We start from the raw sequence: 23611 nt of genomic DNA on the forward strand, positions 1-23611 counted from the left end.
GGATGGTACCCGGGTTTGAAGAAGAGGAGACTCTCCTCCGGACCCGGGTACCATAGAACCTGTAAAGAAAGAATAAAATAAAAAATAAATATTATACTTAACTTCTGATGGCCCCCCGTGTCCTTGTCTCTGCTTGCTGGCAGCTCGCGGTGGACTAAAGGACCTGCGTTGACATCATTTAGTTATGTGACGGGTCACCCGACCGCTGACGTCAGCAGGTCCTTAAATCTACTGCGAGCTACCGGCAAGCAGAGTCAAGGACTCCGGGGGCCATCAGAAGCTAAGTATATATTTATTTTTTACCATTCTTTCGGTCACACTATATAAATCCATGCCGGTTGCATTTCCGCATCGTGGGCACATAGCCTTACATTGTAATTTTTATATAGGGTGACACAAAAATGTATGAACACTTCAATAGTGGTTATTTGGGCCATTTTTAAAAATCTGAATGGAGTTATGGTGGCAATATGTAGTATTATGTTGTCTCTGAAGATCTGTTTAGTCGCCTGGTTGTGAGAGCCCCCTTCTGACCCTTGGGAGAGTCAAAGAAATTGAAATGTCATGCAGAGTAATCCATATGTACACTGTAACTAAAGTTGTTTGTGTGGTACTTGACCAAAATTAGAAGTGTTTGGATGTTAATGCTGACCATTTTGAGCCCAAAATGTGATTGCAAAAGTCAAACATGACTAAGGCCATGTGCCCACGATGCTGAATTGATGCGGATTTTTCCTGAGCGTTTCTGCCTCTCCCTGTCAGATAAAACGCATGCAGATTTTATATGCGTTTTTTCTGCAAGGGGAGAAGCGTTTTTTAAGCTTTTTTCCAAGCGATTTTGAGCATCACTTGGAAAAGTGCTTGACAAGTTGGTCACACAATATAAATCCATGCCACTTCCATGGATTTATATTGTGTGACCAACTTATGCTGCTTTAAATGCAGGATTAATAGTAAAAAAAAAAAAAAAAAAAAAAAAAAGAATTTAAAATGTAAAAAATTAAAAAAAACATTATACTTACCTCTCTGGCGGCCCCCGGTCTTCCCCGGCGGCGTCCTCTGTCCTCTGCGGCCCACGGTGTACTGGCAGGACCTGTGGTGATGTCATTTAATCAGCTGACAGGTCCCGCGACCATCGCATGACTAAATTAGGTCACCGCAGGTCCTTTCAGAACACCGGGGGACGCCGTGGACAGGAAGCCGCCGGAGAGGTAAGTATAATGTTTTTTTTTATTTTTTACGTTTTAATTCTTTTTTTTACTAATGGTACCCGGGTCTGGAGGAGAGTCTCTGCTTCTCCAGACTTGGGTACCATCCGCGCATTGAACCGCATGACATCTGCATGCATACTTGTATACATGCAGATGTTATGCGGTTCAATGCAAGTCAATGGTGACGATTTCACCGCGATTACGCACAATAATTGGTAGTGCTGCTTTTTTTTCCGAAATGATAATCTGCAGCGGAAATTTCCGCAGCATGTGCACAGCTCATGCGGATTATCATTGGGAAACATGGCAGACAACTTAACAAGTGTTTTTAATGCGTTTTCGTGGCGGAAATGCTGCCGCTGAAACGCATTAAATCCGCATCGTGGGCACACAGCCTAACAGCGGCCCTTTGTTGTCTATAAAATCTTGTAATACAGCTTTCATACAGATATTTTTCATTTTGAAGTGTGTATATATTTTTTGGACAACCCTGTGTATTAGAAACAAATAAAAACACATTTTCATTCTTGACTATTGTTCTCGGCATCTTTATTCCATTGCAAAACTAGCAAAGTGGATCTGTCACCAAATCTCACAATATAAGCAGTATACATGAGGCAGCCTGGTGGCACCATCATAGCTTCCTGTTGCATTGCCAACTTCTGGGAACCACCAACTGCGCACAAAGAATTGCTTGGCCTATGTACATTTAACTCCTTAGTGGCCGAGAACATTTTAACCTAAATGACCAGGCCAGTTTTTTTTAAATCTGACCAGTGTCACTCGATCTGAGAATATAAAAATAAAATGGAAAGTTTATGGTCTGCTGCCGCGCTGCCAGCTGATGAGGAAACTTCTGTTGCCAGAGGTAATGTAAAAAAAACTTTTTTTTTAATATTTCTATGCGTTTCGAAGTGTATCCCACTTCTTCTTCAGGATACAAAAACCAGCAGCCATACAACTTGGGATCAGGTCAGCATATATTGATACCATACTTATTAATTATCACCAGATAAGACTATTTTTGCGCAATCTTTTCTGCTCAGCTGTTTATATCTTCATATGGAAACAACTCTGGAATGCTTCAACATATCCGAGTGATTCGGAGATTGTTCTTTTTGTGACACGTTTTGCTTATTTGTGAAAATATCAGAATTTTGGCAAAAAGTTAAAAAAATGCACAGTTTTCAAACTTTATATTCTTAACCCCTTCACAACCTTGTACGTATCCATGCGTCCAGGTTGGTAGATATTCACTGACCTTGCATATATGGATACGTCCAGATTGGTAGGTACTTACCGACCTTGGAAGTATGGATTTGTCCAGGCGGTTTTGTGCGCACAGAAGGCTCCCTATGCCCTCCGATCGGCGCTCTTAAAACGTTATCGCAAGGGGCCGATTGTTGCCAGAGTGACCAGATGTTGTGATGACATCCGGACTTCCAGGGCTAGCAACTTAATTAAATCATGATCAGTGCATGATCTATCTAACTTGTGTCAGTGCAGCACTGACAGTTATAAAGCATAACCATGCTTCTGCATGCTTTGTAATTGTGATCAGAGTGCTGAAAGTGAAAGTCTACATTACTGGTAGTAAAAAGGCTACGGAAAAGCACTATGGCTCCTCGTCCCCCCAAAAGAAATACAGCATTCCCAAATCCAATTGTCCCCCTCCCTTCTGAGCCCCACAGTGTGCAAAAGCCACATTTAGCTTTCAGATCTTTGGCATCTCTGTAGCGATGAGAGCCCATTTAATTTATGGGTGCATGTGTCCAGCAGCACAAGCTGGGCATAATGTACTGGACACTACAATGTACAGGCACTACAATGGCAGGTTTGCAATTTTCACTCAGCAACATCCACATGGATAAATACTTATGCTTTTAACTAATATATATCAAAATAGTTAACCTTCCCAGAACAAGAAGCTGAAAAAATGAGCAATATATTCTGCCAAAGAAGGGACAAGCCTATCCAGAGTAAACATACAGAGCATGCACATAAGAGTATATGTAAAACCCTCACTGAAATCACAAGAGAATGCAAATATACTACTGACTGTGTGTAGCACCCTTAGTGGGGGATAAGGCTGTCAAAATATCATGCTAATATAATACCTGCATAATATAGTATGACAGATAGTGAAAACATGTGGTCCTGGCTCCCTAGTCCCCTCAAAGAATTCATCTAGGGGTGTACTGAGCATTTTAACCTACAGGTGATTCAAAAAACTTTAACATTTAGTTGTGAAAACAAACAATTACATTTTTCCACTAAAATATGTTTTAGCACCAAATTTATAATTTTCATGAGGGGTAATAGCAGAAATTGGACTCCATAATTTGTTGCACAATTTTTTCCGAATGTGGCAGTACACCATATGTGGTTGTACGCTACGGTTTGAGCACACAGCAGGGGTTGGATGGGAAGGAGTGCTGTGGGCGCTATTAGCTGAGCCCCTAAGGTGCCCAAAACTGCAGAACCCCCTCCCCAGGTGACCCCATGATTGGAGATGGCAGTTGGTACAACTAAGATTCTATGTAGATGGGAGACGGAGGAGAATGGAGGAGCTAGAAGCAGAGCTCCTCCCTCATCCTCCCTTCCTAGAGAATTTTATGAGCACCAACTATTGTCTTTTATTTCAGATATGTAAATCTTGTCTAAAGTGAATACAGATTTTACCCGGGAATTGACAATTTTATAAATGGTTGATTCGTCCTGGCGGAAAAAGAAGCAGATTTCTCTAATAAGATATATTATAAAGTTGTTTATTTTCACGTGTACTATTAATATATGAAACAAATTAAAACTGTTACTCTTTTAACCCCTTTCTAATATTTGCGGTAATAGTACGTCCTTGTGCCCTGGGCCTATTGGACCAGGGACATACTATTACGCAGAATGTGATCGCACCCGCACACAAGCGGTGCGGGGCGATCGCAACCAGGTGTTAGCTGATTGCCACAGCGGACACCCGGTACTATGTGCCAGGAGCGGTCCCGCACCGCTCCCAGCACATTAACCCCCGAAATGCTGCGATCGAAGTTGATCGCAACATTCCGGTGGCAAGGGGAGGTAAGCGCTGCTTACTTAGATCTTCTCCAGTGCCCCGTGCTGTCTGTGCGGGGTCCCTGTGGTTGTCATGGTGACCCGACGACATGACGACATCCGGGTCACCAGACAGCAGGAAGTTAGGTAGATCGTGCTCAGTGCACGATCTAACTAACTTGTGTGTGCAGGGCTGCAGCTTGCATAGCATAGAGATGCTGCTGCAGCATTTCTATGCTATGCAAGCGATCTGGGTGAAAAAAATGAAAGTCCCATAGTGGGATAAAGTTAACAAAATATCAAAAAGTGAAGAAAAAAAATAAAAAAATATAAAAAAAAAATGAAAAAAATTAATCCCCAAAAAATAAAAAATATATTGTATCTATGAATAAATATTATTCTGAAAAAAAAAAAAAAACAATAAAAGTACACATATTTAGTATTGCCGCGCCCGGAACGACCTAACCTATAAAACTGGCCCAGTAGTTAACCCCTTTAGTGAACACGGTTTAAAAAAAATAAAATAAATCAGAAAAACAATGTTTTATCATTATACCCCCAAACAAAAAATGGAATGCACGATCAAAAAGACGAATGTAAATAAAAATGGTCCCGCAAAAAACAAGCCACCATACAGCTCCATCAGCTGAAAAATAAAAGTTATAGCTCTCAGAATAAAGTGATGCCGAATTTTTTTTTTTTCTATAAAATGGCTTTTGTTGTGTAAAAGCGCCAAAACATAAAAAAAGATATAAATGTGATTCCGCTGTAAGCGTACTGACCTGAAGAATAAAACTGTCTTATCAATCTTAGCACGCAGAATGGCATAAAAAAAAAACAAAAAAACAATTCCTGAATTGTTGTTTCTTGTTTATTCTGCCTCCCAAAAAATCGGAATAGAAAGCTGTCAGGGATTCGCGCGCACACGATCCTGTTTACTCACTGTGTAGATATCTGCAAGCGACCAGTGAGCATATAGCTTACACACCTCCAGATTCCAACGCATACTATATGTTTATACGCCCCCGTACGGTCATGGCCAGATTGACGATAGCCCAATTAATATTATTCGCTGCCACCACCAATCAATTTTGAAATATTATATAGGCCTGATTGGGCGCCTGTTTTCTGGTAGCATATATGACTTCGGGGGAGGAACGATTACAGGACAAAAGAAACAGGACTATTATATTTTATATTTTTCTGTCACCCATGACGGCACAATGGGAGAGAGGGGATCCGCCCTTCAAGGACCGGAAACCTTCAAGATAAAATGGGCGGCACCTCTCTTCGCATCAGTGGTTTCCTGTCCTTGATGGGGGACCTTCCTTCTTGTCAGCGGCGACAGCTGCAAGTCATCTTACCTGGGCTGGGGCCGGTCGGTGCTGGCCGGGCACACTCTCTGCTGCGGCCAGTCCCGTGGTTCTTGGAAGCGCCGCGGGGGGCATGTGGTCTCCCTGCGTGCGGGCGGGAGTTTGCGGCACCTACACAGCATGGTAGCCGGCAAACCCCACGTCCTGGATGTGACATCACGGGGCGCGACCGGAAGTGACGCGGAAGTCGCGCCCCTATGACTCGGGCCGGGACCTCTGACCCCCTGATGTAATTTTCGGGGGAGGTACCGGAAGCTGCGGGGACGCCGGCTGGTGATCTCCCTGGCACAATAAGGGTACTTAAGGGTAGATAACTGGCCAGGCAGGGGTGCAGTGCAAATGGCCTCACAGCAGCCCTCCCCACCGCATCAGCAGCAAGAGCAGCAGTCCATGTTGCAGCTGCAGCAGCCCGAGGAGACGGAGCAGCCGCGGCATCCTCGGCGCCAGAAGCGCACCCAGGAGCAGTGTCCACCGCATAGCAAGAGCAGTGGGCGTTCTGTGACTCGCAGCACCAGGGATTCAAGATCCAGCCGGCATAGCTCCTGCAGGATCGATGATTCCGCGGTCTCCCGAGGAGACTTATCGGATACCGTCCTGCCTCCCGTTCCGGTACCCTGTTTTTATCTACTGGGTGGTGAGTGAGCTACGTGAAAGTCGACGTATTAATGTAGACTTTTTTTTCTGTTTTGTCTCTCTCTCTCCCTCTCCTTCCTCCCTTGTATGGTCAGGATGTCCCTAAAAAATGTACGGAGAAATCCAAGTACAGAGTATGTGCCCTGTGTGAACGGGGTCAGACTAAAGACTGGCCCAAAAGATTATGCCAGCCATGTATTGAGGAAACAATTTCGGAGGGAACCCTGGATTTTTCTTCAAATCTAAAAACCCTTATTAGGTCTGAGGTAGAAAAATCATTTAAGTCGTTTTCCCAAGCATCCCAGGCCCATAGGGCAAAAACCCCACCCACCCTTTCAGATTCTGAATCCGATTCTTCGGATAGCGAGGCAGGCACAGATCATTGTTTTCCCCTGGAAAGTGTGGATAGCTTAGTAAAGCCGACAGGTCCACAATGGGGTTAGTTGACCAGAAGTAAAAAAAATTCGGTACAGGATATTATGTTCGGCACCTTGGATCGGAAAAAACATAGTTTTCCCGATTAATGATAAGGTGCAGGGACTTATCAAGAAGGAGTGGGATAGGCCGGAGAAAAAGGATCCCCCTCCATCCTCCTTCAAAAGGAAATATCCCTTTAGTGAGGAAGATACAGCTTCCTGGAATAAAGCCCCGAAGCTGGATGTTGCGGTATCCAAAGCTTCTAGAAAATCTTCTCTCCCTTTTGAAGACACAGGGATGCTGAAAGACCCACTGGACCGAAAGGTAGATACCTTCCTTAAGGGTATTTGGGAGTCATCGTCAGGGGCATTGAAACCAGCCATAGCTGCAACCTGTACCGCAAGATCCCTTATGATTTGGTTAGACAGGTTAGAAGACCAGGTTAAGAACAACGAGTCACAGGACTCCATTCTGGCCTCTCTACCTGTATTGAAACGAGCAGCCGCCTTCTTATCGGACGCCTCTGCGGATTCTGCCAGATTAGCAGCAAGATCTGCGCCCCTGTCTAATGCCGGCTGTAGAGCAGTCTGGCTGAAATGTTGCCCGGGGGACATACAAACAAAGGGAAAGCTATGTTCTCTTCCGTGTGAGGGAGATTTTCTTTTCAGTGCCTCTCGACACAATTCTGGAGAAAGCAGGTGACAACAAAAAAGGGGTTTCCTAAATCTTCCTTCTCAACTTTTAAGCAGTCCTTTCAGAGGAAGAAATTTGGCCGCAGAAGGACGTCCACAGAACAATCTAGATGGGAGGATCTTTTTGTTCGGCGGGCCCTCCCAGGATAGTCGCAAACTGCCAAAAGGACACTCTATCCCAGGTGGGAGGGAGGCTCTCTCTCTTCCTTCCAGCCTGGGAAAGGATCTCTTCCAGCAAGTGGATCCTCAATTTAGTAAAATCAGGTTTAAAACTGGAATTTCTGAGGAACACACCAGAGAAATTTATCCCGACTGCCTTAAGATCCTCTCTACCAGAACAGCGGGCACTGGAGGAAGAGATTTCAGGTCACCTGCAAAAGAACGTCTTGCTGGAGGTATCGCCACAAGAAGAAAGAAGAGGGTTCTATCCCCCCTTGTTCCTTATAAAGAAGCCGGACAATTCATATAGAGTCATCCTCAACTTGAAAGGCCTAAACAAATTCCTGAACATTCCATCATTCAAGATGGAAACGATAAAATCAATGATAAGCTGCTACATGGCAGTGTTGGACCTAAAGGATGCGTATTACCATGTGCCAATCCATCACGACTTTCAAAAATACCTCAGAGTAGTCGTAACTGTACAGGGAGTTGTCAAGCACTTCCAGTACAGAGCTCTTCCCTTCGGCCTAGCAGTAGCGCCCCGCATATTCACAAAACTTATAGCGGAGGTTACGGCTCATCTCAGGGAGGAGAACAGATTGATCATTCCGTACCTGGACAACTTCCTAATAGTGGGCAAAACTTACGATCACTGCCTGGCCCAAGTGGATCAGGTGTGCACCATCTTAAAAAACTTAGGATGGTGTTTAAACCTAGAAAAATCATAACTGATCCCGCATACAACTCAGATCTTTTTAGGCCTTACTCTGGATTCGGTTCGACAGGAATGCCGCCTGCCCGAGCAGAAAAGAGAGAAGATAAAAAATTTAGTCTCGACAGCCATAACAGACCCAGTAATGACTCTCAGGGGGGCCATGTCTCTGTTGGGGTCCCTCACCTCCTGCATCCCAGCGGTATGCTGGGCCCAATTTCATTCAAGAGAATTGCAATGGGACGTCCTAAAGAACAAAATCATCCTCAGGGTAACATCTGGAGGCAGGTTAACACTCCCACTAAATGTAATTCAGTCTCTGTACTGGTGGTTAGAGACAAACACATTCCTGACAGGCATCCCCTGGGTTCCCCAATTTACCAGAGTGATTACTACGGATGCCAGCCCCAGGGGGTGGGGGGCGCACCTAGACAACCGCCCGATAGAGGGGACTTGGTCAGAGGAGGAGAGTCTGGAGTCTTCCAAAATGTGGGAGCTACGAGCAATAGAGAAGGCACTAATCCGCTTCTTACCCCTTCTATGAGGGCATCACCTAAAAATTCTGTCCGACAACCAGGTCACGGTGGCATATGTAAACCACCAGGGGGGAAATCGCTCAAAATCACTAATGCAGATTGAGAAGAGGATATTTTCTCTAGTGGAAGAGGTTCTCTCTTTAAAGACCCTTCATATCAGAGGAGAGGACAACATGAAGGCAGACTTTCTAAGTTGCAGGCCATTATTGCAGGGAGAATGGACTCTAAATCACTCAGTCTTCCGCCAGCTAGTGGCCATGTGGGGGTCTCCAGAGGTCGACCTGTTTGCGACCCGTCAGAACAGCAAGTTAAAAAAGTTCTGCTCCCTGAATCCCACGGAAAACCCTTTAGTAGTAGACGCCTTCCAGTGCAGATGGGATTTCAGTCTGGCCTATGCCTTTCCCCCAACGTGCCTAATTCCAGCAGTGTTGAGAAAGATCCGGGAGGATCAGGCTCGAGTGGTCCTCATAGCCCCCTTCTGGCCCAGGAGACCATGGTTCTTTTGGCTAAGGAGCATGTCAGTCACGAACCCCTGGATTCTTCCAGAGACTCCCGACCTTCTTGCTCAAGGTCCTATATTCCATCCTCAGGTGAAAGGATTGCACTTAGCGGCCTGGAACGTGAGAGGTCGTTGCTAGAGGGTCGGGGTTTCTCATCGAATCTAGTTACTACTCTTCTAGGTAGTAGGAAACCAATCACTACTAAAATGTACAGTAGAGTCTGGAAGAAGTTCTTGTCATCTCAGGGATTCTCCCTCGGGGGGTAGGGGGGGGAGGGTTTCCCATAACAGCCATTTTGGAATTTCTTCAAAAAGGGCTGGAGAAAGGCCTAGCGGTTAGCACCTTAAAAGTCCAAATCTCTGCCTTAGGGGCCTTGTATAATTATAATCTGGCTGGTAACAAATGGATTTCCAGGTTCTTGAGGGCATGCAGTAGAGCCAATCCAGCCCCTATAATAAGGGTGCCTTCTTGGGATTTAAACTTAGTGCTAAACGCGTTAACAGGTTCTCCCTTTGGGCCCCTTAGCTCAGGGTCCATAAAATCACTCACCCTAAAAACAATACTTCTGGTGGACTTAACATCAGCACGGAGGGTTAGTGAGTTTGTCTGCAGATCCATCTTTTACTTTAGTGCTAGACGATAGGGTAGTTTTGAGACCAGACCCTGCTTTCCTTCCTAAAATTGTTTCTAAATTTCATATGTCTCAGGAGATATCCCTACCTTCCTTCTGTCCTGAACCAGAAAATGGCAAGGAGGAAAGAATTCATACCTTGGATGTCGGGAGATGCCTTATACATTATTTAGCATCCACAAGCTCATGGAGGAAGGATAGGGCTCTATTTGTCTCCTTTCAGGGCTCCCGAAAGGGATCAAAGGTCTCAAAAGGCACTCTATCAAGGTGGATCCGGGAAGCCTTCACGATGGCCTATACGGGATCAGGCAGAGATCCTCCTAACAATCTGAAGGCCCACTCTACACGGGGCATGGCTGCTTCCTGGGCAGAAAGTGCGGACGCGCCCATTGAGCAAATATGTAAGGCGGCCACGTGGTCATCTCCGTCCACTTTCTATAATCACTATAGACTTGACCTTTCTGCCTCCTCTGATCTCACATTTGGGAGAAGGGTTCTGCAGGCTGTGGTCCCTCCCTTACATACCTAGTTCTCTGTAATTTTCTCGTTGTGACATCATGGGTGACAGAAAAACACGTATATTACTTACCGGTAATGTGTTTTTTCGGAACCCATGACGGCACCTTTACATTCCCTCCCTATCACTATGGTGTTCACCTTCTGGTTGGTGGGTGTTTAGTATTCACATGGGTGAAATTCGTTTATGGTTAATAAAATTATGTGCTCTAACCGGAGAGTCCTCTCATGCTCTGTAACCCACTGATGTGGAGAGAGGCACCGCCCTTTTTATCTTGAAGGTTTCCTGTCCTTGAAGGGCGGATCTCCTCTCTCCCGTTGTGCCGTCATGGGTTCCGAAAAAACACATTACTGGTAAGTAATATACGTGTTTAATCCCAAAAAGGAGACAGTGTTTTATGAAAAATATACAAAAGGTTTTACAAAGGGAGACATTACAGTACAGAATATACAGTTACACAAATAAAATGTGCTTAAAGAAGAACTTTCTAAAAAGATTGCAGAGACGATTCAGTCTAGCTGGAGGGGAGGCGCTCCAATGCCCGTTCAGTGAACGTGACCCCTGCTATATGAAATATATACTCTCGGCATGAGTGCTGACCCATCCTCGGCTGGGTCTTTTGTGTCGAAGGGGGGACCTACCCACACATCCTCTGTGATGACTTCACGTGGGCTGGGCTCCAGCCTTCATATTTTTATTAAAATATCTGACTTCCATGATAATTTATCGCTGGTTAATCACAGAAGATTGCAAGTGACGCCATATGCTTTATTACGAATTTATCTTTCCTTAGAGACTACACATGGCATAGATGCGGTCCGTTATTCTGGTACTTTTGCGCCACAGCTCACCGGAGGGGCTCACAGCTACGGAAAACTGTGCATATTGTTCCTTAGCTGACCCTGCCACTAAAAATGTGTCCCATTATTATCGGAAGTATAGAGCTTCCGATATTTCGTGTCGGCGAGACTGCAGATTTCTGTTGAGCAAATGTGGGATGCCCTTGGGATGAGAGAGAATTCTTTTGAAGCCAGGAATTGCATCCTTCTCACCTAGGTGTATATTTGTCACAGGTCGGCATCACTAGAAAATACACTTGTATGTTAATTGGGTTAGTAGCTCCCTTTGTACTAGCATTTGCCGATTAGCCACTTCTCCTTTGTGTGTTAATTTGCATAGACAGCTCCGTAGATTGCCAGCATTTCTATTCTGACAGATGGCCGATAAGGGAGGAAGAGTGGTTTGGGAGAAATGATTAATATTTCTATGACAAAAGCGATCAAAAAATGTCACGTGCCTGAAAATGGTACCAATATAAATGTCAACTGGTCCCGTAAAAAAACAAGCCCTCACATGACTGTTGGCTGAAATATGGAAAAATTATATCTCTCAAAATATGGCGATGCAAAAGCTAGTCTTTGCAAAAAAAAAAAGGTCTTTTAGTGTGTGACAGCTGGCAGTCATAAAAACCCGATATGAATCTGGCATCGCTGTAACCGCACCGATCCGAATAATAAAGTAGTCTAATCACTTATATCGCACGAGGAAAGGCGTAAAAAAAGTAGACATGTGGGAAATGTTATTTATTAACTATTTTGTGTGACATATCTCTCTGATTTAGGGTTGTGCTAGGGTTAGAGTTGTGAGTTTTTTCAAAAATAAAGAAAAAAAATGACGATATGGAGGCTAGTGTTGAGCACATGTGCTCGCTACTTGAGTTTGCATCGGGGGCTCGGGTATGCACCGAGTATCGCGGGTGCTCGAGTGACATGCTTGAGTCTCCGCCCCATATGTTTTGCTGCCAAAAAACCTTGCCGGGATTGTCTGCCATGCACGAGCAATCCCCACATGGGGCGGGGAATCTAGCATGTCACTCGAGCACCCGCGATACATGGTGCATACTTGAGTAACCGATGCAAACTCAAGTAGCGAGCACTTGCGCTCAAGACTAATGACAACTTATTCAATATGATGACCTAATGTTACCAATTTCTGTCGTACCTCTGAGTTCAAAATGTTTACTATACCCCTTAATAAAATTCTTGAGGGGTCTAGTTTCCGAAATGGGGTCACTTGTGGGGGGTTTCCACAATTTAGGCGCATCGGGGCTCTCCAAACGCGACATGGCGTCCGCTCTCAATTCCAGACAATTTTGCGTTCAAAAAGTCAAAGTGCTCCTTCCCTTCTGAGCCCTTCAGTGCGCCCAAACAGTATATTTTTCCCACATATGAGGTATCGGCGCACTCAGGAGAAATTGCACAAAAATTTATGAGGTCCATTTTCTCCTCTTACCGTTGTGAAAATAAAAAAATTGGGGCTAAACATCATTTTTATGGAAAAAGTTTGATTTTTTTTTTCCACTTCTTCATATTATAAACATTTGTGAAGCACCTGGGGGTTCAGGGTTCTCACCAAACATCTAGATAAATTCCCTGAGTGGTCTAGTTTCCAAAATGGTGTCACTTGTGGGGGGTTTCCACTGTTTAGGCGCATAAGTGGCTCTTCAAATGCAACATGGCGTCCGCTAATTACTCAAGCTAATTTTACATTCAAAACGTCAAATGGCCCTCCTTCCCTTCCGAGCTCTGCCATATGCCCAAACAGTGGTTTTCCCCCACATATGAGGTATTGGCGTGCTCAGGAGAAATTGCACAACAAATTTTGGGGTTCATTTTTTCCTGTTACCCTTGCGAAAATAAAAAAAAATTGGGGGCTAAAGTAACATTTTTGTAAAAAAAAAAAAAAACAACTTTATTTTTTTTTCTTCCACATTCCAAAAATTCCTGTGAAGGGTTGATAAACTTCTTGAATGTGATTTTGAGCACCTTGAGGGGTGCAGTTTTTAGAATGGTGTCACTTTTCGGTATTTTCTGTCATAAAGGCCCCTCAAAGTCACTTCAAATGTGATGTGGTCCCTAAAAAAAAATGGTTTTGTAAATTTTGTTGGAAAAATGAGAAATCGTGGTCAACTTCTAACCCTTATAACTTCCTAACAAAAAAATTTTGGTTCCAAAATTGTGCTGATGTAAAGTAGACATGTGGGAAATGTTATTTATTAACTATTTTGTGTGACATATCTCTCTGATTTTAAGGGCATGAAAATTCAAATTTGAAAATTGCAAAATTTTTGTCCAATTTCCGATTTTTTTTTCATAAATAAACGCAAGTGATATCGAAGAAATTTTACCACTATCATAAAGTACAATATGTCACGAAAAAACAATCTCCGAATCAGTGGGATCCGTTCAAGCATTACAGAGTAATTACCTCAAAGTGACAGTGGTCAGAATTGTAAAAATTGGCCTGGTCATTAACGTGCAAACCACCCCCTGGGGTAAAGGGGTTAACATATTGAAGCCATACTTATTTATTTTTGGTTTAAGTAAACTATTGTCCCAGTTCACTTCCCCCATGTCCAGCAGTACGTGCCGACTATATCAGCTGTGCCGCTGAGATCAATAATTGGCTGCAGTGCTGTCATTGTGACATCAGCCCTGCATACTACAGCAGAAACCGGGGCAGCGGAGGAGACACATCACTGAATTCGAAAAGGGTAAGGCTACGTGCCCACGATGAGCTTTTGATGATGGAGAATTCGCAGCGTAAAAAAACTCATTGTGGGAACGTAGCCTAAAGCAGTTTTTTTTTTTACACTGAACTGAGCCTTTATATACTATAGTTTACCAAAACTAGAAAACCTCTTTAGCAAGAGAGTAGTTGTATTTTAATACAGCCATATTCTTTTGGATTACATAGACTCATGTATGGCTGTATTTATTGTACATTAAGTGTTTGTCATCTTCGTTTCCTTGATTAGATTACACTCTTGTTTTGATTGCAAACTGTCATGGGATCAATCCTTCAGTCCTGAGGGAATTATTGAAATCTAGACTTGTGAAGGTGCCAGCTCACATTGTACAGTATGTGTGCACTTTCTCTGAGATCCTTCCTTGTTCTATTAGCTGGAATTATTTAAGATGTTGGTCTTGTAGCCTCCACAGACCTTTTGCTTGCCACTAACCTAACCTTTGTTCTCTTTTACAGTTGATACAGAAAGTATTGAGACACCTTTAACTTTTTCACTCTGTTTCAATGCATCCATTTGGTAAATTCTAAAAAGTTCATTTTTTTTTCTCATTAAAGAAAAACTGAAATATCACATGGTCATAAGTATTCAGACCCTTTGCTCAGACACTCATATTTAAATCACATGCTGTCCATTTCCTTGTGATCCTCCTTGAGATGGTTCTACTCCTTCATTGGAGTCCAGCTGTGTTTAATTAAACTGATTGGACTTGATTTGGAAAGGCACACACCTGTCTATATAAGACCTCACAGCTCACAGTGCATGTCAGACCAAATGGGAATCATGAGTTCAAAGGAACTGCCCAAGGAGCTCAGAGACAGAATTGTGGCAAGGCACAGATCGGGCTAAGGTTATAAAAGAATTTCTGCATTACTCAAGGTTCCTAAAAGCACAGTGGCCTCCATAATCCTTAAATGGAAGAAGTTTGGGACCACCAGAAGTCTTCCTAGACCTGGCCGTCCAGCCAAACTGAGCAATCGTGGGAGAAGAGCCTTCGTGAGAGAGGTAAAGAAGAACCCCCAAGATAACTGTGGCTGAGCTCCAGAGATGCAGTAGGAAGATGGGAGAAAGTTCCACAAAGTCAACTATCACTGCAGCCCTTCACCAGTCGGGCCTTTATGGCAGAGTGGCCCGACGGAAGCCTCTCCTCGGTGCAAGACATATGAAAGCCCGCATTTTTTGCTCAAAAACACATGAAGGACTCCCAGACTATGAGAAATAAGATTCTCTGGTCTGATGAGACGAAGATGGAACTTTTTGGCGATAATTGTAAGCGGTATGTGTGGAGAAAACCAGACACTGCTCATCATCTGCCCAATACAATCCCAACAGTGAAACATGGTGGTGGCAGCATCATGCTATGTGGGTGTTTTTCATCTGCAGGGACAGGACGACTGGTTGCAATTGAAGGAAACATGAATGCAGCCAAGTACAGAGAGATTCTGGATGAACACCTCTTCCAGCGTGCTCAGGACCTCCGATTTGGCCAAAGATTCACCTTGCAACAAGACAATGACCCTAAGCAAAAATAACAGCTTAAGAACAACTCTGTGACCATTCTTGACTGGCCCAGCCAGAGCCCTGACCTAAACCCAATTGAGCATCTCTGGAGAGACCTGAAAATGGTTGTTCACCATCCAACCTGACGGAACTGGAGAGGATCTGCAAGGAAGAATGGCAGAGGATCCCCAAATACAGGTGAGAAAAACTTGTTGCATCATTCCCAAGAAGACTCATGGCTGTATTAGCTCAAAAGGGTGCTTCTACTCAATACTGAGCAAAGGGTCTGAATACTTATGACCATGTCATATTTCAGTTTTTCTTTTTTAATAAATGTGAAAAAAAACAGATGTAGAAATTTGTGCAGTCAAGATGGGGTGCAGAGTGTACTTTAATGAGAAATTCTAAAAAGTTCATTTTTTTTATCAAATGGCGTCAAAAACCAGGAGTGGGTGATAAATGCAGAATTGTTGCACTTATTTCTATTATACCTTTTCTCTGATTGTTCCTCATCTGGTTTTGGCTCCCACTGACCAAATACTGATAGTGGGGCCGCGGCCTAATCCTGATAATTAAATGTCCAACTATATAATGAGAGAACTTGTAACAAGTGTCTTCATTCGCCTCCCAGCCAGTCTGACAGCTGTACCTTGTAGGATTGCATCAGCTGGGGACTGTGCACGCTCCCTGCCATGTGTAGTTACCAGCTGCATTTTCAGCTAGGTGCCTTTGTACTGCAGCCCAGCGCTTTGCGCTGAGCTGCAAATTTCCTCTGTGATCACTCAATGCTAATTACAGCTTTGAGAGCATAGCAGTCTAACCTTTGTCAGCTCCTGCACTGTATTTAGCTGTGAGTGATTTCAGCAGGTCAGACAACATGGCTGCGGCGGTGACTTCATCCAGCGATGAGAATTGTTCGGGTAGCCTGCCATAGTATACCAGACTGCCCAACATGTTCTCATCGCAAGAAGTCACAACCAGTGCCCGGACCCCTGCTCAACACTACAACCCTAGTGCCCACTATTTACAGTATTCAGATTGCAGTAGTACAATAATCGCCGACTGCTGCTCTCTGAACACTGTACTTAGCAGTGAGCGGTGACAGCAGGTCAGGTGGGATGCGGTGATGACTTTGACTTGTTCTCACCACAGGAAGGGCAGCCTGCCACTGTACTACTACTACCAGGTTGACCGACCTGTTCACGCTGCAGGAAGAAGTCACTGCCTCATGCCCTGGAGCACGACCTGCTGTCACCACTCTGGCCACTTGCCAGTAAATACAATGTGCAGAGCACAGCAGCCGGAGATTAGAAATACAGCAAGTAGTGATGAGAAGTGACAGCAGGTTGAGCATCAGGGAATGTGGCAGTGACTTGATTTCTTCCTGCAGTGAAAACAGATCGTTCAGCCTAGTAATAGTAGCACAATCATCCCCCTTCACTCTCATTAAAGATAAAAACTAAACATGGTTATCGCTGCATCCGGTCTATCAAAATTTAAATCTGCAATGCCAGAATAGCGCTTTTTTTGGTCATCTCACCTCCCAATAAAAATTGTAATAAAAAGCAATCAAAACATCATATGTACCCCAAAATAATATCAATAAAAGCATCATCAGATGACTACACAAATAAAGCAAGCCCAAACACCTCTCCATTGGTAGAAAAATAATAATGTTGTTACTGGTGTTGGAAAATGGGGGCACAAACTAACTATTTATTTATTTTTGGAAACGTCCGAATTTTTTTTCAAGACTGTCCACATGTCAGTATTACATTGCAGTCACCAACTAAATGGCTCTGCGCTGTACTCCTAAACTTTATCCTCCCCACTACTTGTGAAAACACCCAGAAGGGGGATGACATCGCACATTTAGGCTATGTGCCCACGATGCAGAAATGCTCAGGATTTTTTCCTGAGCGTTTCTGCATCTCCCTGGCAGAAAAAAATGCATGCGGATTGTACATGGCGTTTTCCTGCCAAGGACATGCTGATGTGAAGCGTTCTTCACTTGCATTTCCGCATGCGGGTTGACAAGCGCTTTCCAAGCGATTTTAGCATCACTTGGAAAGTGTTTAACAACTTGGCACACTATATATAAATCCATGCAAACGGCTTGGATTTATATAGTGTGACCCAAGAGAATGTCAAAAAATAAAAAAATAAATGTATACTTACCCTCCGATGGCCCCCGGAGTCTTGATTTCCTCTGTCCCAGCTGCCGGCAGCGGTAGAGTGAAGGACCTGCCGACGTCAGCGTCGCGTGACCCGTCACATGACTCTGACGTCAGCGCAGGTCCTTCATTCCATCGCGAACTGCTGCCAAGCAAGGAGGAGCTCACCGCGGGCCGCCAGAAGGTAAGTATATATTTTTTATTTTATTCTTTTTTTTTTTTACAGGTTCTATGGTACCCAGGTCCGGAGGAGAGTCTCCTCCTCTATAGACCCGGGTAACATCCGCACATTAGAACGCATGGAATGCGCATCTACTTATGCAGTGATGCGTAATCCATGCGATCTAATGCAAGTCAATGGTGGCGAAAACGTAGCACTTCCGCAAAATAATTGGTAGTGCTGCGTTTTTTTCCGCAATGATAATCCGCAGCGGAAGTTTCCACAGCATGTGAAAAGCACATGCAGATTATCATTGGGGAACATGGCAGGCCTTTTACCATGCGATTTTTAAGCGTTTCTGCAGCGTTTTTGCCGCTGTGGAAACGCTTAAAAAATGCATCGTGGGCACACAGCCTTACTGAAGTCTAATATGAGCTAGCAATACAATTGCTTTACATGCCTAATGTGAGTAGCTGCTCCACCTAGTGGTGGTGAAAATATAAAAACCATTTAAATCACTTTTCATATTGTATACCAAATTAAAATATTAAATAAAATCATTAATGCTTTTAATTTTTTTTTTTTTTTTAATTATAAATTTCCTATAAGTATGGTGGTGTTTTTTAACAGAAAAAAAAAGTTTTGTGTTTTTTTTTTTGTAAGTCAGTGTTATTTATTTATTTTTCTTTGTTGAATTATTTTTGTTAATGTATTATGCTCACTTATATGGATTACAAACAATGTTTTGAGTAGTAATGAACAATGGCTATTTTAATATTTTTATATTACAAAATATCTTTTACAACTTTGTATTCAGTGTCTCTCTTCTTTTACAGGGAAAGCGACTTGGCCACAAGAAGTTCTTGTAAGACAATACCAACTTGTATTAGTAATGGCTGGAAAAAGACACTTTGGCGCCTTGGATCATATGTTGCACAATAAGTTATCCAGATTGGAGTCTGCACCACAACGTTCTACAGCTTGTTTTGGGATTGCAGCCACACAGGATTTGCAGTCATGTCAGAACTTCATGACCTATTCTATGTCTGATGCTGAGGTGCATGGATCTTCGAGTCCCTGGAGCTCTTCAGCATATCTACAGTATGCAGGCAGTACCCTAAATCAGCATCTGCAAACTAGGGAAACTTCAGTGAAGTATCAAAGACAACATACTGAAAGACCACATAACCCTTTGCGGCTGTCAGATAATAAAAAAAATCAGGTTTCTGTTCACCAAAATCCCCAAGGACATGGTTACCATATGCCATATCCACGTACGTGCCCTCCAATTGCAATGCCCAGGCCTGTTTACAGAAATACAAGCAATTTTATGGATGTAGCATATGGATTGAGGGGTTTTCAATCTATGGGTGTTTGTGTAGCATCTGAACCCATATGTCCACCTGCTGTGGAATGGAGTCCTTCTGCTAGTTTTGCTCATTCAACGTCACCATTATATGCCTCTGGAACAAAGAAGCACCGCTCCATGCCAATCACTTACCCTGAGGTAGCTGGGAGCCCATCTTCTCTGTCTCATGGCTTAGAAGAGCAAAATTCTGCTTACAGACACAATGCTGATTTGAGTCTTGGTGTTTCTGCAACATGTTCCCAAAAAGACATTTTCACTGATGCCTGTCACTCAGTTGCTCACCAAAATGTACAGCTTCTTTATGGTGAAGGCAATATACCTTTAGGGAAACATAGAAGTTCAGCCTTTACAACACCCTCTCCACAACATAAAAAAAAACCTAGTGCATATCAAGGGAGCTTAGATCACAGACTGGGGCATTTGCATTCAAAAAATCTTTACAGTAATACAATAGATAATATACACCAAAGATCCTCTCCACTTTCTACCAGTTCGGAGTTAACAAGGTCTCCCCACAGTGTTAGGGGGAGTACAGTTTATCCAAATCAAGCACACGATATGCATTCAGGCTATGTAAATGCAAACCTAAGAGTACAAACATCTCACCTTGATGGAACCTTGCAACCAAGTAAGAGACCATTTCTAGTAAACACAAGTACCCACAAAACCATTATGGAGATTCCAGTGTGCTCACCCGAAAGAGATAAGAATTTGTTGGTGCATTCTAATCAGATGAATAAAGATATATGTGGGATCTCTAGCAGAGTTAACAAAGAAATGTTTTTTGACTCAACCCCAACAAATAGGCAGTCCTCTATAACAAACTACTATCGAGATCCTTTTACTGGTCCAACTACACATGCTGCTTTTGTTCAACAAAGTACCAGTTCTGTTCAAACTCCAGTTGGGTCCAGTCATGAGCTTTTTTCTGGTCAACATGCTAGTAGGCATTCAGTTACACTAAAGGAATCTTCATTGCATAGCTCGATCCAGTCTTACCAAGACAGTAGAGTTACTGGTGTCAAAGCTGTAGAAAACACTACCACTATTCAAAGTAGTAGATCATGCATAACTGTAGAACATGCAGAATCAATAGTTCCAAGTCCTTCCTCTGTCTCTGTAGTTGGCTGTCAGTATCAAATGAATCATAACAATGTGAGATCAAGACATGATGAATTGTCTCCAGAATGTGAAATTAATGTGGTGGAAGCTGACGAGCCAAAATCGGCTCCTACTTCTGTCTGTGAAAATGTGAATTTTGATAACCCAGAATCCCCACCAATGCCAGTTATTAATGATGTGTTTAGCCTTGCCCCATACCGTGATTATTTAGAAGGAAAAGCCCCTCATCCTTTTTCTACACATCAAGAATCTGAAGCAGACAATGGAGCCTCTGGTTTCTTAGAAGCTCCACTCTCTGATGAAAGGACCAAAAAAACTGAAGGAGTTTATAGCATCACTGAAGAAGTTGGAGCTAAGAATGTGAATGTAAAAATTAAAAATGGAGAATGTGTTCAAACTGGAGAACGAGAGGTGTCTGCACAAAGTACAGGCATCGAACCTGTGGTACTGGATCTTAGCTTAAAAAAGTTACCTCAATCCGGTTCCCATCCTTGTAGCCAACAAGATTTTTCTTGCCGTGAGAAGGATACCCTGCAAACTGTCTCAGCAGTCAAATTCATTGGTAAAGTTGGAAATCAAATTCAGGGTCAAGATGGCTTTAGGTCTTTACAGTTGGGACTGGAGTGCTTTTCCTCTAAAGCAGCCTCTAACATCAAAGTCAAGAGTCAAGATAGCTGTCCACCTGTTGACAAGCGGTCTTCTTTAAGCCAAGAGAATAGACTGTCCAATGAAAATGTATTCTGCCAAAGGCCGGGAAACATAGTTTCTCAGACCCACAAATGGATGTTCCGGGAGAATTGCCAGTCTCAAGCTACAGACTCAGAAAATAACAATTTGAAGGAAAGCTCAATGTCTCTGGCCACCAAAACCTTGTCCAGTCGACATCAGGAGAATGATTATTCTCAAAGTACTCAAAGATTTCCGAGCCAGCATCCAAAAAGTTCCCCATCTCAGGTGATTGAACGCTTACCACAACTAGTTCAACAGAATCACTCATTTCCATATAAGAGCAAATCCCATAACATTGCAGGTAGTTACAAATCGCGTTCAAACAAAAGCCTGTCCCTCGAACTCCATGATAATTATTCTTCTCGGGTACATGAAAGCAATGACCTTTCCAGCTGTACAAGTCAGGCTGTAAGGACGTTGCCTGTTCATGCTTCAGTACAACATTCCAGTCACTCAGATTTTTCAATCTTTGTGAATAACTTACAGACCCAAAGGACCATTTTGCCAGTTGTAGTGGCCTCATCACCTACTGTTTACTTCACAAACACTATAGCGCTACAAGCTTCACAGCCACCATCTATACAGAGTCCTATGCAAATTGCAACAAAAAACCTTGAAGTGTGCCATTCACTTTCTTCACCCTCGAGTTCAGAAAATGAAAGTAATGGCTTCCAGAGTTCAAAATCATTCATGTTTCGGAAGTACAAAATGAACAAGTTTTCTTCATCTGAGGAAGAGTCACATAGACCTACTACCTACTCCATCTCCCAGAATGTGTCAAACCCATTTTTAACTGACATGGTTCAGTCTCTGCCTCCCAGTGCTCCCGAATCCTCTCCAGCCCTAGGAGAAGCTAATGTGTCTTTGGCAAGTGTTGGCGAACCTCCTGTTAGTAGTAGTCCTGGTCAGCAGTTTTCTGAACTTCACCGTTCTGTGCTCACAACGGTCACTAGTTGTATTGCTAGATCTCCTCCTAACTTGCTTGAGGACTGGCTCTCAAAAAACAAAGAGGAAGAGGGAAGCAAGGCAACCGTGAAGGCTAAAAATAGTTCTAGGTTAAATGATCAGTCCTTAGACTTGCCAGACCATGATATGTGGCTTGCATTCGATGGAGTTCGTTTACTTATTCACAAGCTGCTGTCCCAGTTGGAGACTTTCATGTTTACCCGGAGCTGCCCTTTTCCTCATGTCATACGAGCAGGTGCAATCTTCATCCCGATCTATCTGGTAAAGGAAGTTTTGTTTTCAGAATTGTTGGGTCCTGCTATTGATAAAATTTTGCAGAAGCACAAGGTTGAACTTCGTCCCACTACTTTGTCTGAAGAAAAACTCCTTAGAGAGACCAAGCTGAAAGATTGCCCTTCTCGAATGTTAAAATTACTTGCTCTGAAACAGCTTCCTGATGTTTATCCAGACTTGCTGTGTCTGTTTTGCAAACATTCTATACAGCAGGAGCTCGGTGAGTAGCATTTGTCTACTATTGAATTTAGTACTTTACATGCTGCTTTCTTTAAAAAATGCTGTTAGTTTTTAGGTATTATTTAACAAGCGGCAGTTTAGAGTATTTTACTGAATTTGTTTATAACTTAGCTTGCTGAATAGCTATCCTTCTTTTCTAACTTTCTGCTTTATGACATTTCCCGCTGAATGTTTGTATTTTCAGATGCTTGAGACAACCACATTAAGGAAAAAAATGTTCTTTTCTATCAAAATTACTTTCAGAACCATTATTGTCCCCAAAAATCAGAAGGCAATATGTTTAACCCTTTCCTGAACCAATGATTTTCCTGTTTTTGTGCTTTAGTTTTTGCCTCCCCTTCTTCCAAGATACCTAGTTTTTTTTCTTTGCCGTAACAGAATGAGAGTTTATTTTTTTTTGCAGGACAAGTTGTAATTTTGAATAACACCATCCATTTTCTTCTGTGATCTTCTGGAAAGCAGGAAAAAAAATTCCAAGTGCATCATAATTGTGAAGAAAAAAAAAAAGCGTAATTCCGCCATTGGTTTTTGTTTTTACAGTGTTGATTTGACTGTAAAAATGATCTGGCACTTTGATTCTCCTAGTCATATACTTGAATTTGTTTTTCTTTTAATTGAAAAGGTAAAAAAAACCCTCCAAAACATTTTTTTTGCCTGTCTGGCCACTTTTCATGACCTATAACTTTTCCAGCTTTCAGTCCATAGGGCTGTGTGACGTTTTTCCTTTTTTTTTTCTTGCACCTTGCTGACATTTTTATTGATGCCATTTTGGGGTAGATATGATGTCTTGATTGATTCTTATTTCATTCCTTTGCGGTGATGGGCAGCCAAAAAACCCGCAATTCTAGCATTTAGATTTTTTCCTCACGATGCCATATACCGATTGGGTTAATTCAATATAATATATACATATATAAATATATGCATTTTTATTTAATTTTTTTCATATTTGCAAAAACTTTTTTTTTTACTGTATTGCTTATGGGACTTCTGAACCTGCAATCGCCTGTTCAGTCAGATGACTGCTGCATAATACAACAATAATCTGCCAGCAAAGTTG

General features: G+C 42.8%; 1 protein-coding gene across 2 annotated transcripts in view; it reads left to right on the forward strand.

The window, feature by feature from the left end:
• The window catches only part of CUNH15orf39 (chromosome unknown C15orf39 homolog), a 94909-nt gene that overhangs the window by 14917 nt on the left and 56381 nt on the right, over positions 1-23611 (forward strand). For both annotated transcript variants that reach the window (XM_073652863.1, XM_073652862.1), the window contains exon 2: positions 18689-22531. In XM_073652863.1, the coding sequence (XP_073508964.1) occupies positions 18689-22531 (3843 nt within the window). The remainder of the gene's footprint in view (positions 1-18688; positions 22532-23611) is intronic.

Source organism: Phyllobates terribilis, unplaced genomic scaffold, assembly GCF_046119375.1.
Source record: "Phyllobates terribilis strain yellow unplaced genomic scaffold, ASM4611937v1 Scaffold_11__3_contigs__length_659146591, whole genome shotgun sequence".
Lineage (NCBI taxonomy): Eukaryota > Metazoa > Chordata > Amphibia > Anura > Dendrobatidae > Phyllobates > Phyllobates terribilis.